The sequence below is a fragment of the Sebastes umbrosus genome, chromosome 23, assembly GCF_015220745.1.
Source record: "Sebastes umbrosus isolate fSebUmb1 chromosome 23, fSebUmb1.pri, whole genome shotgun sequence".
NCBI lineage: Eukaryota > Metazoa > Chordata > Actinopteri > Perciformes > Sebastidae > Sebastes > Sebastes umbrosus.
In genome coordinates, this window is record NC_051291.1 from 13,629,685 (window position 1) to 13,647,936 (window position 18,252).

The 18,252-nt window shown below is 43.4% G+C and overlaps 1 protein-coding gene across 2 annotated transcripts in view; it reads right to left on the reverse strand.

The window, feature by feature from the left end:
- The window catches only part of sema3aa (sema domain, immunoglobulin domain (Ig), short basic domain, secreted, (semaphorin) 3Aa), a 39,965-nt gene extending 26,631 nt beyond the window's left edge, over positions 1 to 13,334 (reverse strand). The window contains exons 1-2 of one of the 2 annotated variants that reach the window (XM_037760949.1): positions 13,181 to 13,331; positions 12,605 to 13,070 (exon numbers count right to left, since the gene is read on the reverse strand). In XM_037760949.1, the coding sequence (XP_037616877.1) occupies positions 12,605 to 12,710 (106 nt within the window). In that variant the 5' untranslated portion in view covers positions 12,711 to 13,070; positions 13,181 to 13,331. Of the gene's footprint in view, positions 1 to 12,604 lie in introns of both variants that reach the window. The other variant, XM_037760950.1, reaches the window with a different exon arrangement.
- Between the last annotated feature and the right edge of the window lie 4,918 nt (positions 13,335 to 18,252).

Sequence of the window (18,252 nt, forward strand, 5' to 3'; positions counted from 1 at the left end):
AGACGCCAGAGGAGGTCCTCTTATGTTTCAACTATGAAGTGAAAGGAAAAAGATGTGGCGGACAGCCAAGGTAGGCACAAAAGTGGGAATGTATTGGAAAAATAACTAGTTTTAGGATACAAAAAAGGGAAGAGAATAACGGCAGATCATCAGCAAATGAACAAACCAGAGGACAAATAACAATTCTTCTTTTCTTAACTCCTCTTCGCCGCTATCTTGGCTCGATATGTGACAACCTGTATCATCTGAAGGCTGGAGCTGAACCCAGGAGCCGGGCGGGAATGTGCTGCAAAGAAACGGTCCGTCACGAAAGGTTTCCCCCAGATGGGCCAAAGAAGAAAAAATACACACTTGCATATTTCCACACGTGGCGATCTCTGACAAAGACACGGTGGCCCCTGCACACGCAAACACAGAGAGGCTTTATCTGAGCTGGGATCTGCTGTGGTTTGGAGGAACTGGAGGAACTGGGCGTGAGCACCTAAAGGACCTCTAACCTAAACACAGTCACGCTCGTTTGGAAATGGGAGCACACGGGCAGATGCGGAGCGCGCAGCACGGCGGCTCATACAAAATACAGTAACCAAAGCAGAAGACAAGCGTAGAATAACACACACACACACACACACACAGGAGGCAAAACACTCATTTTAAAATGCATGTACACACCCTTAAAGTGACATGCATATATTAATATTGACCCAAATGTTTACACCGCATCAATTCTCCCTGAACACACACGCACGCACACATACTTCAGACTAAGTTTGTAATCCAATCAGGATTTCTGCTTGTGCAGCATGAACTGGTGGAACAGTGAGCGCACTCAGCAGCCTCCACCTCCAACACACTCCCTGGCTCTGGACCCCCCCCAACACACACACATGGAAACACACCTCCTCTAATGTATGTGTGCCACACGCTCCCCCTCACCACACACAGACTGCTTACACTATAGCCACTGGATACACATGGAAACACATATACTTGTGTGTGTATGTGTGTGCATATGCATTCCACTCACTTCACACACACATACACATGGCGACACACGCACTCGCACTTTCTCTTGTTACACGCATCCCTCTGTCTGCTCTTTCTCACTCACACATGCTGTCTTTTGCACGTTAAAGTACACGCCACACATCCAGGCAGAAACACCTGCATGCAAAAAATATGGTGAAATCGTTGCCTTGGCTCAATTTGTAGTTTAGTGTTAACATGTGGTTGAAAGATGGAAGTTTTATCATTTGTTATATATATGCTGATCTTCGTATTACGGCTGTCAATCGATTAAAATATTTAATCGTGATTAATCACGATTGTCCGTAGATAATCGCAATTAATCATCAATTAATCAAATTTTTTTATCTGTTCAAAATGTACCTTAAAGGGAGATTTGTCATGTATTTAATACTCTTATCAACATGGGAGTGGGCAAATATGCTGCTTAATGCAAATGTATGCATATATTTATTATTGGAAATCAATTAACAACACAAAACAATGACAAATATTGTCCAGAAACCCTCACAGGTACTGCATTTAGCATAGAAAATATGCTCAAATCATAACATGGCAAACTCAAATCCAACAGGCACCAACAGCTGTCAGTGTGTCAGTGTGCTGACTTGACTACGACTTGCCCCAAACTGCATGTGATATCATAAAGTGGGCATGTCTGTAAAGGGGAGACTCGTGGGTAACCATAGAACCCATTTTCATTCACATATCTTGAGGTCAGAGGTCAAGGGACCCCTTTGAAAATGGCAATGTAAATTTTTCCTCGCCAAAATTTAGCGTACGTTTGGAGCGTTATTTAACCTCCTTCCTGACAGACAAGCTAGTATGACTGTTGGTACCAATGGATTCCTTCTAGTTTCTAGTTTCATATGATGCCAGTATCTTCAATCTCTTTTAAAATTGAGTCCACTACAACCTCTGGAAGATCGATATCGCAAGTTGTGTTAATGCGTGAAAGAAATTAGTGGCGTTAAAACAAATTTGCGTTAACGTGTTATTATGGCGTTAAGTTTGACAGGCCTACTACATATATATATGTACTAACTAGACTGAGGTTATATGTCTTCATTTTCATATCCGCTCCATGCACAAACACACATTTATTCAAGGACACCCTTCGAAAACTGTGAAAACACAAGCATTTCATTCAAATAAATTATCATTTGTCATACTCCATTATGGAAAATAACCTGGCTCTTGTCTTAAAAAGCTCCGGGGGATAAAAAAAAAAAAAGAGCTACATTCAAAATTCAAGTGCAATTGTCTGTGGAGTACTCTTCACTCCCCCATTCTCCAAACAGGCAGGCGCTTTGGACGCCTACATGCCACGCAATAGCAGAATAATGAAAAACGGCATGAAAGAAAAAAGGCGACCGGGCATTAAATGATGTTTATCTGAATGTGTGTACAGCGCCCGCTGTGTGAGAGTGACATTAAACATAAAAAGCCTGACGGTGGAAAACACTTGACTGAGATTCAACAGATGGGTAATATTCCATTAAACTAATGCAACACTGTTCGAGTGTGTCTCTTGTGCATATATACAGCGAAGGCTCAACAAGAGGAGAATGGTTTTACTATAAGTGAAATCACATTTTACTTGTTCATTTCCTGTTCAGCTTTCTTTTCCTTTGGACCCAGTAGGTGTGTTTTCTGTGGTTTGTTTGTGTCTTACTGTGTATTGCTAAAAAGCTACTCCCATTGACAGGCAGGGAGGGGAAAAAAAGACAGTTTGAAAAGAAAATGGCAGCTCAAAAGGGAACTGGTGCAGAGAATTACACATGTTTATCTTTCAAATACAAGGCTAGCTTCATAAAAAGCAAAGACACACAGGACTGTAATATCTCCTGCGGTTTGGTTTGGCTTTGGCACGCCAATCTCTCTGTCTTTCCCAACCCCTGCTTTCCTTTTTTCTCCCTGTGTGGCGCGGTGTGGGCGCTCTCCATAATGGCCTCGGCCACAAAACACAGGTGTCGGGGGGTTGGGGGGGGGAAGAAAAAAAAAACGCCGAGACATGGAAATTTGCTGAGAGCTTTGCTTAACAAAGTGTTCAAATATTATCCTAAGCTCAAGGATATCCACACATGCCTCCAAAGTTCACCTCCCCGCTCCCTCCCTTTCTCTCCTTTTTCTCTGAGCTCAGAAGCAGGTGTGGGCTGGTTTCCATAGCGACCGTGTGTATAACACAACTCATTCAGGTGCAGCCGAGTGACGGCTCTGACAGGAAATGTGCTACTTTACACACGCCATGTCGTGAACTCTACGATTAAGACGAGCTTGCGTGTGTGTTTTTAATCCAAAAGGGACTGTATGAGCATGAACTAAGTGTGCGTTGATTGATTATTCATCACAAGCAGCACTAAATATGTGAGAAGTTTGCTGTTGAAGCCATACTGTTATTACTTTTCTAGAAAAGAATGAGTTCTTTGATTACAGTCCTGCAATAGAAAAACGTAATTTTCTATTTTGCAACCAAAGTGACTCATAGCCATAACTCATAGTCAAGTGCTGTATCTTATAAGACAGTTTAATACCATATTATGTCCCGTGAACGTGACTCAGAGTATGTCCAACCATAGGATGTGTATCAGAGGGATTAACAAGGGAAACGTGACCGCGTCCCACACCACAAGAATCTATATGAGTCGTCTTAAGTATCTGTTGAATTTCACCATGCGGCACCATTCATCTCTCTCGAACCCAAACGCTAGAGTTCCTCGTCACCGCACGACACGGAGGGAGAAAGACAGAGAGTGAACACACAGTATACAAGAAGAGGGAAAGCAGAGAAAGCAACATAATGACTGATACAGTGGAGACAAGGATAATGACAGCAAACTAAAGCAGAAACATGAGCGCAGAATATATAAAAAAAATGCAACAAAAGCGGTTGAATATGGAACCATTTCATTAGTGTGTGTCTCCTCCTGTCATTGGACGGCTGGACCGCAGAGAGCGGTTTTTCCACCAGCGCCGCGACCACAGACGGCTAGAGGCCTGGCCATGCCTGCCGCAGAAAGCCCACTCACACACCACTAAATGCTCACTGTATAACCAGGCTGCTCAGCCTCTCTGGTTCCCATTACTTTTAAGGGAAAACACACACTCGCCAATACACACATTTGTATGCAAATACAGTCATCGACACAGGCGAAATGTGCCGTGTGTATCCACACACGCAAATATCACTCCTCTGCAAAGCTGTGCAGAGAGAGGGGAGGGGGGGGGGTTTGGTTGGTGCTATTGTGAGGCAGCTTGATGGATGGACTTCGAGAGGAACCGGGCTGTGGTTAGCGTGGTCATGTCTGGAGCCACTGCCTGTTAGTGCAGCCTGTCAGCTGTACCGTGTAGCTGGAATGTCAGCGCTGCCATTTTATTAGAAATTAATGAGGCAAGGCTGCAGATCTGAATGTGTCCCGGGCAAAACTGTGACAGCAAAACACGTTGTTGATGCGACAAGAGACACAAATCCACAGATGCACATTTCAGCTGTGCACGCCATTATTTGAGGTGTAACAAAATGAGGTCTGGTGTGTAATAAAACGAGTGTGTGCAGTGTCTGCATTTTTTTGTACGCTGGAAAAATGATAAGCGACCAAATCCCAAATTCTAAAATTATACAAAGTCAGGATTTATGTTTGTGATTTCCCAATGTGGTAATTATGGTCTGCTTCTGGTATTTATGACAGCGAGAAAGAAGTCCAAGGGAAAGAAGAAAAAAACATAATTACTCCACATTGAGATTTAAAGGGACTGGTATTTTGAGTTGACTTTAAATTTTTGATATTAAAACAATGTGAATGGCTATAATACTACGGTATAATGGTGCCTTCAAATGGGGTCGTGTTTACCGTGTTCGCGAGAAGAGTCCATATGAACGCCCCCCCTCTTGTGATTATTGTGGAAGTGGAAAGTTTCTGAAAGCTTCGAGTTCAGGAGTTGTGACGAGTTTGTTGACGTTGTCAGAAATGGCGGAGGCCTTGGAAGTAAAATTTTTTTGGTACATAATAAGTGAATATATTGTAATTCTTCGTAATTGTATAATATGTCTGAGGAAGATGTTGATATTCCAAATGGCTTCATCTTTTTCCTATGTCACCCACTTGATCGTTTGCTAAATTGTTAGCATCTGTGACTTCTAGACGCCGACAGTAACGTTAATATTGCCGTTGCTTAGCAGCGGTGTTCTCACGACTTAACCACTTGAACGCCAAGCATATTGTGTACACGGTTTCCCATGTTGTAAACATCACAAGTTTTATTTGAACGCACCATAAATCAGGGCACATCCTTAGTACAGCAACATCCATCCTATATAACACACTATAATCATTTCTCTACTTATTTCTGTTTCCCCTCTCTTCGCCTGTGTATCCCTCTGGTGTCCATCAGTCCTCCAGTCCGTCTTTCTGCAGAGATGTCCCCCTCATTTGTAACACGACTCTGTTCAGATTGAACGGTGCGCCCCCTTTTCTCCATCTGACTGACGAGCCTTAGCAGGTGGCGGGACCCATTCATACCCGCGGTTCAGCAATCCGCACCACGCTGTAACCCAAGCCTACATCCCAAACACAGATGCAAAAAGGCGAAGGGTATTTTTTCCTGCGTGCACGTCCCCCCCCCGTACAATGCTTATGTACACACAGACGAAAATGTACACTGAACACACACAATCGCTGTGCGAACGCTCATTAATCTTTCAGCGAACGCACGCTGCGCTGCACTGAACTGAACTGACGCTACCTCCTATTGTGGCCTGGATTGTTTTTGATAATCATTTCGGTTTAAATAAGATTTCCTAAAAGAAAATAGCACTGTAATTAGAGGGGAAATTTATGAACGCTGGGGAAAGGCATGACATTCCTACACACACACAACAACTTGGAAAGCAAACAACAGACACATGCAATCAAAATGGTCATAAAACTCGCAGATTACAACAGCCTACTCTGCAACACGATCGCTCCTCCCGCCTTCCTGTATTAGTTTAAATGAATTACATACATGTAATCTATGAAAACTCTCTCTGTATTAAAACTGCAACAAAAACAAGTGACACATTTTATCCGCGAGTTGATGAAAGGCTTTTTTGTTTTGCAAGCACATTGTGTCATTGCACAATTATCTGTGGGGGCAATGAGTGTCAACACTTACACACATTTAATTGCGCCGTCTTTCACCTCGAAAAGACTTGCGGTCAGGTGTGTGAGTCAGCGCAAGGAAATGTAGTATATTCGGATGTAACACGGGGGCATAGTTGAAAAGCAAAAGCCGCTGCAAAACATTGGTTTATGCTTTTGGAATGTGGCTGTGTGGGAGCGAAAGATGAGGGCAGTTCAGGCGGTGTGCGAGTTGAAAAGAAGGATAGCCAAAAAGATATGTATCAACTCCGAGCTGCAATCAAAGAGACAGGAAAAGGAGACCAGCAGAAAAACACACACAGAGACACACACACACACACATACAGTCGACTTGAAGATTGTACTTAGGGTCTGCGGTGTTGTGGTTCCTCGAGGAGCGACCGAGCCGCAGGAGGAGGAGGAGGGTGAGGGGGTAGGAAGAAAAGAACGATGAGAAAGAAAGAGAGAGAGGCAGACATCTCCAAAGTTGGCGCGCTGGGCGAACACCTTATAATTATCTACATCCGCTCTGTCAGCCCCGGCCCGCAGAACGGACAAGAGAGAAAGCAAAGAGAGAGATTCTCATTCAAAAAGAATGATCCGACTGATGAACCAACACACATGCAAACACCCACAAACAGTCCATATTTTTATAGGCAGGCACGCCCACACACAAACACACACGCTCACACAGACGGGCTTATTATGGGGCTCGAGTCCAGACTGCGTTGAGTGCGGTTCCACACCAAGTGTCTATTTTGAAGGGTTGTAAGCCAATTCCAGATTTCCCCTGTCTCTTTCTCAGTCTCGCTCCGTCTTTTCCTCCTTCTAGTTCCGCCCATCCAGCCAGCGTGGGGCGGCTGCGATGGCATTAAGAGGTCATACAGTAGGCTCCGTAATTACCCACGGCGAGGGTAATTATCAGGTTGTTTTTGACGAGGCCTTTTAAGCGTTAAAGTATCGCTCGCTGGCTCCCTTTTTTGAGATCACAATAGGGTCAAGTTTAGCAGTTTTGATGGATCTTCTCCCCACCATAGTACTGTGTTTGTATTCACTGTGTGCTGTAGGTGCATCGATTGACCTTTAGGGGTCAGTGTTCCTCCTGATGGCTACTTACAGTAAGGGAGGGTGCTGTAGATGGATTGTGTTCAGGAATGTGATTGTGTGCAGGTATGCATTGATCCAGGGGTCATTGTTTTATCCTTGCAATTCATTCTGTTTTGCAGAAGTGCAGCAGCAGCACTGAATAGTCTCGGTTGTGCAACATTAAAGCACTACTATTTAGATGATGATTCCAATCTGCACTTTGCGAGGCAATTCGAGGTTATGATGACTCATTTTTAAAGAGGACCTATTATGCTAATTTTTTCAGGGCATACGTGTATTTTGGGTTTCTACTAAAACATGTTTACATGTTTTAATGTTTAAAAAACGCTTTATTTTTATCATACCAGCTGTGCTGCAGCACCTCTTTTCACCCTCTGTCTGAAACGCTCTATTTGAGCTCCTGGCCGCCCCCCTCCTCCCAAAAAGCCCAGTCTGCTCTGATTGGTCAGCTGGCCCACTCTGTTGTCATTGGTCAACCGAGCAAAACTCTCCGGACTCCGCTCCAGCTCCGCTCTAACTAGCTTTGTTTGAGGGCGTGCCAAATTAGCCGCGAGGCAGGTATTATGCAAATGTGTTACTTGGTGACATCACCACGTTACAGAGGAAAAAGGCAGGACTTCAAGCAAGGCATTTCAGTGTTTCTGTGGGGGAGAGTAACTTTGGGCTTTGTAACTTTGCAGACCTTTTACATGCACAAAAAAATATTTAGAACACTAAAATGTAAAGGGAAAAAGCGAAGAAGCATGATAGGTCCTCTTTAATAAGAAATTGGGTTGCCATTTGTTTACTTTGAATATCACAACACAACATTGGTTTCTGTCAGTTGTTCGAACAAGTCAGCTTTTGTTGAAAACGATTTGCGAGAAATCTTTGACCAAGCATGCGTATTTTAACTTGGACTTGACTTTGACCTTTTGTCTTCCTGTCCTTGTGTTCAAGGCAAAGAAAGTATTCTAGTCTCAAGGAGAAGAGAAAATCATTAACTTCTTGTGATCATAGTTCTGTCCCCGTGAAGCCAGATCCTTTTAGCTGAGCGATGTCTAACTGACCCCACTGGGAAATCATTTACTCCGCACTTGCTGTGCCAGCCGTCCCATGAGAGGTAATTTTATCTACCTGCCTCCATTTCTCAGCCGTTTCTACCCCTCAAACTGCTCACTCTGCAGTCGTTCGCCTGTCCTTTCCAGCAGACGACTATCAGTCCCCGGAGGCGTGTCATCAGCACTCATTTGAGGATGATTTCATGGGACCGTGCTCACATGCTCGGTGTTCGTGCCCAAATCACAGGCTCGTTCTTGTGACTGTCCTACTACTACTAGGCCTCAGTCTGTCTTTCCCTCCCTGCTCTTGTGATCGTCCCATTCAAGTACTCATCGGCATACTCTTTTGCTCGGAGCTCGTTTGACTGTCCTTCCCAGGAGGATTCCTCCTTGTCGTTTATTTGACTTAATTACTATGCCGGCTTCGTGAAGGGAGAGGGGATGAGTGACACTTCACTTAACGACCAGCCTCCCTTCCTTCTGCGTCGTCTGCTGTATGTCTGCCAGCTTTTCCTTCATTAAAAGCAAATCTCCTCCCCTCCGCCGTCACACCAACCACCCCCCCCCCACCACCATGCATCCATCCCTCTCTTCCTCCCACCACCCGCCACAGTGTGGGTGTTAACCGAGAATTGTCCCCTGACAGGCATCAAGAGAGCGATCAAACACCTGTGGGCCCGAGACACAAGCGCAGAAACACAAAAGCCTCGTTTCCGCTGCATGGTGCGACACAGCTCGACTTGGTTGGAACCGTTCTTTTTGGTTTACGATTTGCAAAAGTCGTGGAAAGTACCTGGTACTTTTTTTGGTTCCACCTCGGTCAAGGTTCTAAGCACGCTGAGCCGATACTAGAAGGTGGAGTTAAAACACTGGAGACCACTGATTGGTCAGAGAGAATCGGCACTACCTCCGTTTTTAAAGGGTGGGTCCATCATATATTTTTTTTGTTTTTTATTGGAGATTTTTACGTCATTCTGTAGCTTCCCAGTGGTGTTCCTTACATTCAAATTTGTATCAAAGCACGCAGTGTCAAAATGCTATTTTCCCTTCTAAAAACTTTTTCCCACGTGACCTGCTTTCTGCATGATGACGTTGCTACATGTACAGTATATATACATCCTTACAGTCAGTGTATTAACGTTACATACAGTAACTTAGATGCCGATCGGCATGCTCCCAGTTTGGAGAAGCAGACAGGAGTACCGGCACTGAAGCTAAGCAATGAACTGCTGTGGAAGCCGCGTTAGTTTGGATCTGAAAGTTACACAATAATGCAAACGAACTAACCGATCGATGCAGCGGTAGACCAGCAACTCCAGTGTTCTGCAATGTAAAATAAATGTTTTTATGAATGGAGTCCGGTCTGGTGAAGACAGCGATATAACGGCTTCAGTTCCCCGTCGGAAAGGGCTGTCCTATGGCGAGGTAGAGCAGTGAAAATATTCTAAATATAGCATACACTTAGACTGATATTGATCTCTTCAATGCCACCAGACTACATTCACAAAAGCGTTCATTTTACCTCGCAGGACACGTGAATATACATACAAACCCACTTCAAACCAACCCTTTCAGTTATTTCCAAACTAAGCAAAGCTGCCTCTGACTCAGCTAGTACTAGCGTTCACAATATATTTAGAACCTTATTGATTAGCTTCGATCGGCTTACTTTGGTAACCTACGTCACTGCTTTTTGCAACGGCTGAATAGGCGTTTCCATTTGAAAAAAAGCTGGAAAGAACGCAGATGGACCCGACCTTTAAATAGCCAAGCTACCATCAATAGCGACCGCAATTTGTTTTCCACTCAACTCTAATTTTAAAAAAATTACAGCCTGCATAACAACTCCGTGGTCAATTGACAAAGTGCAGATATTCCTCTGTACGGTTGCCAGTGAATGGATTCAGTGAGCGCTGGACAGAGGGAGCAAAAGTTGTGTCGAAAATCATGTCACGGCGTTTCATGCGGTGGCGCAATGACAATCAGCTAAGAATACCGTCGCCGCCTACATTGACTGGGTACTATCTGCACTGGAAAACGATATTGAGAATAGCACCTGGTACAAAAAGTGAGTCGAGTCGAGCCGAAGCAGTCAGTGGAATTGAGGCAAAAGAATTGACACAACAGCATAAGCCAACAGCAGTTTGCAATCGCACGTAATTACCGAAACGCCGATTCAACAGCACAATAAAAGATACCGATTTGTGAGCTCATGCATACAGTACGCGCACGGGCACACGCACAAAAGCCAGGTGTCTAATTATATGGGCGCATGCCAGACCTGACACATTTTTGCCTCGCTAAAACACACACAAAGTCACACACCGAGACACCACTTACAGTCTAAGGGGAGGGAATCACAGGAGAGGGTGTTGAGTCCTCACACCAAGACGTGGCAAGAACATTCACACACACACACACACACACACATGCACATAAACAACCAGGCTTTTGATGTACTTTTAGCAAAAAAAAATAATTGTCCATCCACTAAAGTGCATCTATCATGACAGGCTAGTCTTTCCCTGCAGACCTGACGATACGCATCCATCACTCGTACAGTGAGTCAATGCAGACTTTGATGCTCGATGACATATCTCTTGTCTAGTATTGTTGTCAGCAACATGTTCACTTGTCAGACTGAACAGTGAAGAGGATCACAAAAGAGGGGCAGGAGGGAACAATATTCAACATTCTTTAAACAGATGGCTGTGTAAAGATGGGATGACATTTTCCCATCAGGCCTAGAGGCTCCGTTTTCGTGTGAACTGACATGATGGAGCCCAGGGGATACAGCCTATGACTTGTAGCAGGTAAGTTCAACTATGATTCTTTCCAGATTTATTTCGTTCGCGTGGTAAACGCACGTCATCACCTTTTTAAAAATGCCACACAATACTAAAATATAAAAGTCACATGCTTTTTTATATTTAAGATTTAGAGCGTAGACAATCGCGATACACACTTGGAAGTTGAAAGGGTGATGAAGGGAAATATACTGTACGCAAATTACAACTTGCGCTCCGTCCAAAGAATAAAGCATGTCATATAGCAGGCCTCTAAACATAAGTTATACCAAACGTCTCGGCTAAAGATAGAAAATGAATTAGAGTGACAAACATCGCATTCACCAGTCATTTCATGACTGAGATTTTCCCCTTCAACGTAGATTGAAATGATCTGAGGAACCAAAGCTTTTTGGGTGACAGTCAAGGAGATGCTTGCTAAACAAGGGGCAAATCAGCACGTTCATAAATTTTCAGAATGCTTTTATGAGAGAAGCGGGACTAAAATAAAGAATCGAGAGACCACACTCCCGAGCCATATACTTTCGGTCATGTTTTAGGACAAAGAACCACAATGGCCTCCCTCACTGACATTAAAAAGCAAAAAAAACCCTTCCACAAAATATGCCAAAAATGTTGCCAGTTATTTCTAGCTGAGATGAAAAGTCTGCTATTACAAAGAGCCTGATTTAGTGTGGGGTGTGAGAGAGGAGACGAGACAGAGAGAGAGAGAGAGAGAGAGAGGGAGGAGGAGGAGGAGAAGAGGAAGAACCGGCGCTCCGCAGTCTCCCCTCAAAATAACACAGAAGGAGAGAGAATAACATGTTTGCTGTATACGTCAAAAACTTACACGTGCACGATATAAAAAGACACAAAACTCCCTCTCGTCCTCCTCTCAAGTACAGTCTACTGCACGTATTAATTTAATGCACACACGTTAAATCATGCAAATATAGTTTTCCATTTAACTCTGCAACTGTTGGATCCATTTAGGAGAAGAAGTCGAGGGAAACCTGCACGGCCCCTTAAAGAAAAGGCTCTGTGTCATGACCGAAAGCAGAGTTTTTTGGGACAGAAGCCATTAAAACAGAGGCTCCGCTTGCCTGTTCGGAGCACTTAACAGGGGCTGTACAGTGCTATAGCAGAAAGGGGACAGCACGAGGGGAAAATTGGTACAGGGGCCAATATATACATTTAACTCCAGGCCCTTCTTCCTCAGCATATGGAACCAATCTGACTTATTTGTAAGAAGAATAGTGATTTCTGGGAGCAAGCAGAGCAGGGTGAGAAGGAAAAGGAGTGAGTTAATGGGAGAGAGTTAGATGCTGACCAAGAGGGAGAAAAGAGTGAATGAGAGAGACACATAAATAGATTCACAGAAATAGAAGGGATACTCAACATAAGAAAAAGAATGGATGAAAGGAAAAAGCATGAAAGAGCACCCTACAGGCAAGAGAAATAAGACTGCGTTAAAAGCACCAAGCAACCACCCCATATATCCTGGAGACAACGGGAGAATGGCTCTTACCCTTGTATGACAGCTTTAGCCTGGGTACGTTGTGCTTGGGCTCAACACCTCTTCCCAGCTGCACCGCCCCGCACAGCAGCACTACAATCCCAAACAGGTAATCCATGGTGCTGGAGCGCTGCTGGCTGGCCTCCAGACCAGACCAGGGGGCACTCGCGCCCCACGACCAGTGCCCAGAGATGAGCGTCTCCCGCTGGGGTACCGCCGGAGCCTGGAGGGGTCCCTGAAAGTGGAGGTTCCAGGGAGGGAGAGAAAAAAAAATCCTGGTTGGTGCTCCACCAGCTTCCGAGAGCAGACTGTATAGGGGGGACTTGTGTAGTGTGAAGTGGGTGGAGGTGGAGGTGGAGGTGGAGGGGTGCCGCTCACATGGCTCTCTGTGTGGAGGTCCAGGCTATATAGTCCCCTTGGCTTTATCTGTCCTCCCCTCCAGGTGAAGGCTCTTTTGGCGTAAGATGAGAGGTAGAGCCTGCGTAAAGGTAAAAAATCAGATCACTTATCCACAATAGTGAGGCTATCCTTTTTTTCCTGGAGAATTTATCTCTTTTTCTGGCTTCTTCTCTTTGAGCAGACACTCACAGCAAAACCTCTAATCCTTGTGTGCGGCTCCACCAGACTGCCAGAGAGAGGGAGAGACACAGAGAGAGAGAGAGAGCTACACCATCCAGGGAAGAGAGGGGAGGGGAGGGAGAGCAGCTGAGAGAGAGAGAGAAGAGGAGTGCTGGTGAGAGAGAGAGAGGGGGGCTGGATGACTGGAGAGCTACGATGAAACCAGTATACTGGATAGGAAGTATAGTGGGGTGGTTATATAGTGTTGTCTCTTCCGCACTTATTTCTTTTTCTGTTAGTCATCATTTCTCCCATTTCCTTTATGCTAATATCTCTTACACCCCAAACTCTGGCTTGGAAAAAGGCTGGTTTTATTACCCCCTGTGAGTTGATTTACAGGTCACCTGTATGTCCTGAGGCAAAAAGTCAGACAAAAGATTGACAGGCTGAACTAATAGCTCGCAATAAATCTCACTTAATAAAAGCAGCGTTTCAACCTCACAGAGATCTGTACGCATCTTTTGTCTTTTGTCCTTAAAGTTGAATTTTTTTACGGTAATACTGCATAAAGGGTTAGTTTTTGAGGTTGACAAAGCACACTCTTGACCTTGAAAATAATAATTGATCAACAATACGTCACCAAAAAGGGTAGTAAATAGTAGCTGTTCTGGACTGTATCACACAGTCTTCCTCAGTAGAGTTTGCCCAGTTTTACGGCTGTCACGATATCACATTTTCACGATTTACACAATTACTGTGGCCAAAAGTTCACAATATTATCGCGATATCTATAGAAAATTTAAAAAAGAAAAAAAAACTATCAGTCAAATTCATCTTTAACTTTATTTGTTGTGCGTTTTGTGTCTTTTTTGGCAAATTAATTACACTGAAATTACGAGTGTAAGGAGGTGGAAAGACAGACTGTAACCATAACTGTATATAAAAATGATTTAAGAGGTGCTGGATTATTTACACAACATTATCATATGTTTATTATTAACATGATATCAATATTTCATTTTTAAATATCACGGTTATTGCCAATACCGGTATATTGCAAGACCCCTACACAGTTGTCATGGAACTGTAGATGTTTAACTTTTGTTGAAATTTTAATTTATTTTTCTGAGCACATGTTGGATTAAATTCTGACTTTAATACTATATTTATACTGTAAATTTCAAGAAATATTCTTATTTAATTCTTATTTATATTATTCTTGCATTTATATTTAACACATTTAATAGATCCCACTTCTCAGCATTTTTTTTACATATATACTGCGGTTATGTATTGAATGTATTTGATTGCACATTTTTGTACAAATTTCTTATTTGTATAATTTATTTAAATTTCTCTACATATATTGTGTTATATATTGTAGCATTATGTACATAATTTACATGTTACATAGTCCTTTATTTCTATTTTTCTTTTATTCTTTATGCTATTATATATGAGCAACTGTAACGTCCCATTTTTATTAGTCAATAAAGTATGTCTGATGTCCGATGATGTTGAGACTGATTTTTTAGCTTGTGTTGGAAAACAAAAAACTGCATTAGAGTGTAAGGGCACTGTTTTTTCACACTGTGTCTTTGTTTGTTTTTTTTACAGGAGGAGAATTTTGAAGGAACTTATATGTTAGAGCTTTTTCACCATCTGAAACAACATTATAAGCTGCAGCTGGGTCATGATGTGTGATTATTTCATGAGGAAATAAATTATACAGAAAATATACCGTTTTAGCTCACTAAAGGTGAGAAAAAGGCCAATGAATGATCATCCTCTCCACATCATCTCTTTGAATGTTAAATGCATTGCGGATCATATTTATGACCGCTTTTTTTTTTCTTTGGGTTGAAAGTTGGGATTGAAGTGGGTTTGGGAGTTAGTAAGAAATGGACTGGATGAAAAAAAACAGTCACAGTCCTGGGAAAAGTTGAGAAGAATAAATCAGGGACCGGCAAGACAGAACAAGAGTGTCTAATTTCTATAATAGCCATATCATGTAGCTACACTCGATTATAAGGAAGAATACTTTTCTTTTGAGCTCAGAATTTACATATTTTTCAGAGAGTTACGAGGAGTATCGTACATAAATTACAAGTCGCAATTTTCCCACAGAGAGTATAGCCTCAGAGTGTGTTTTTGACTTATCCAGATGAAATCTGCGGGTTGAGGGGGAACACATGCTGGTAGTTAACCTGTGTAGTCTGAGACGGATCCTGTATCTGGTTAAGTCATTCACATCAGCACACCACAGGGCAGGTCAACAACACTCCCCCCCTCCCCACACACTCTTCAAAACCCCCGCTAGCCCCCTGCAGGTGTTTGTGTGTGTGTGTGTGAGTGGGCACCTCCTGCTTCCTCTCAGAGGGTGACACAGCAGTGGTGAGGTGATAAAAGCTTTGATAAACAGCAGTGCTGATGTGTCGACTCACACACCTCAAGACACCAAAAGAAAACAACCTGAGGATCGGGCTGATACAGTGAGCGGAGTGAGTGTGTGCTTGTGATATAAGGGTACCCTCATAGTTCAGCACTCCTACCGCTGCTTTGAAACTATGGTTGCTGCATTGTAAAGCATATCTGATCTGGGATTTTGTGTGCTCTATAAAATTGCAGCGTAACCTTTTTCTAGATGGAGCTGTTTTGATGTCCAAAATCATTCATGTTACAAGCATGTTGGACGTCTGTCTCCTTAAAGGAACGCCATCCAGATCATTAGAACTCGGATCTTATTTTTGTTTCTTTGGCCATCATACTATTGGTAATAAATAACACTGTACCCTCCGAGATAACTGCTGAGATCTGGAAACATAACATCATTGCTAAAAAGTCTTAGCCAAAGGCATCTAGAGGAAAATGGTAAAATGATCATCCAAACCAGGGGTCTACAATCTTTTTTTTCCTCTGAGAGCTAATTTGACAAAATGAAAGTGGCCGAGAGCTACTCAAAGTACCAAGTTGTGCATCGCTAATGGCAGACATAATTTATGTCTTTCTTTTATGGTCCTTTAATAACGTTTCAGCCACAGCAGTCAGCGCCTCTATTAGAATCAGAAGGGCCTTTTGTGTTTCGTTAAAATGTATGCCTCTTAAACAAAGCCTCTGTTGCTGCGTTGACCTTCTTCGTCAGTTTGGTAAACAGAGACTTTTAAGCGTTGTTTCCAGCTCCTTTACCTTCTCCGTTTGTAGACAGCTACCAGCTTTACAAGTTTACAAAGTGACTTTTGTTATTCAATTTATGTATATATGCTTTGAACCTTTAGCGAGCTACTTGTTGGAGACCCCTGATTCAAACTGTCCATAATAAATATCCATCACAGTTTATAGATCAATTTCCCAGTTTCAACTTTGACCTACTGTACTTATCGTACAACCCGATATCACGCCAAAGCATGTAATAGACCCCCTGTCCACCAGAGGATAGCATGTAAGTGTCACGTTTCGCCTCACCGAGGCGGTAATATTACACACGTGTATCTAAGTGCAGTACCAGCAGGGAGCATCAAATCCACTCAATTAGGTTTAGAAAAAACGTCATGGTTGGGCTTAACATAAGTATGTAAACTAAGTAAAATACGTACGGAAACAACGTAACATAAGTACGGAAAATGTCATAAACGTCACTAAAAAACACGTCACAAACGTACGAACGTAAGTTACGAAACAAAACACCGGTCTCCTGGTTAAAAGTCCTGTGTTTGTTGGACCCATCCACTTCCCCTCCTGCCCATCATAAGCAGTCTTTCTCACTTTTTATTCCATGTCTCTAGCTCTGAGTGTAGCATATTTACATGGATGCATTTATATTGCATCCAGTACGGACTTCATGGACTAGAACGGCGTTCTTGTTGCATGCTTTTGCTTTGCGCATTATTACACCTTTTTGTGTGACTGGGCTGTACCATACTGTAGTTGTGGGAATCCGGTTTTCCCGTGTAATGAGGGATTATACTGACATTTCGGGTGCATTTTCTTCAGTTTACCTCCAAATAAAGTGGTCTAACTGCCGTGTTTCAGACTTTTTTTGCCATGCCACCATGTTCCCAGATCTCAGCAATTGACTTAATGTGTACATTGTTGTCGTAACCAATAGAAACTGGCTAAATCTATGAAAATAAGACCCAAGGTGTACTATGCGGGGATTTTTCTTTAAGTCATGTTGACCCTTTATCTGTTTAAGTTTGTTACCCTTTGTCTTGTCTTGCCAACATGCATCCGTGTCCTCTATTGTGCATTCACTTCCACAACCATGGCACCCACGTCCTCGTCTCTCATCGTGCCTTTAGTCCGAACAGCCTTTTTAGCTGTTTACCCCAAACAAAAAGATGTGTGGACAGACACTCTTCTCGCACTCAGCCTCTCTGCATCGACCTCTGCCTCTCTCCTCTGCCCTAATCAGCCACCGTCCTCCCATTCATCTGCATTAGCCAAACTAATGGCAGCCCGGCTACCTGCATCGATCTTCAGCAGGGGTGGAGTTGAGATGTGCTGGAACACGCCTTTATGGCTTGCCCTTTAGGGAGTGCAGCAACAGTGCGACCTATCCTTTGCCGATCTATTTGCGACACCCCTCCCCCCCGAGCGGCCCTGAGTAATGACGACTTAATAAATGGTGACACGCCGTTGGCGGCGGAATGAGATGCCCATTGACAAGGAGCTTCCAGAGGCTTTCAGCGCCTGCCGGTAAAAATAGAAGAGGACACGAGACACCCTGCTTATGAGGACACAGCGGATAGGGGATAGGCGTCAAACAGGTCTGTGTGTGCGTGGCGAGTGTCAATGTGCTGTTACTGATATGATGGTGTGTCTTCATCCGGTGGTATGGGAAGCGCTGTGTGTGTGTGTGTGTGTGTTTGAGAAAATGATTATGGTAACATGACCCCTGATGTCTGTTTTACAGAGAACATCGGAAATGTCCCACCCTGTACACACACTGCCCTTTGACCTTTCCTCTTCTTTAGCACACGCCTACAGTACAAGCCGGCCTGCTCACATCCTAACCGACCCAATGTCCCTGAGGCCATTGCCAATACCACAGAATAACTAATTGCTGTTTCGATAAATGACAAGTTCAAGGTACGAACAGCCAT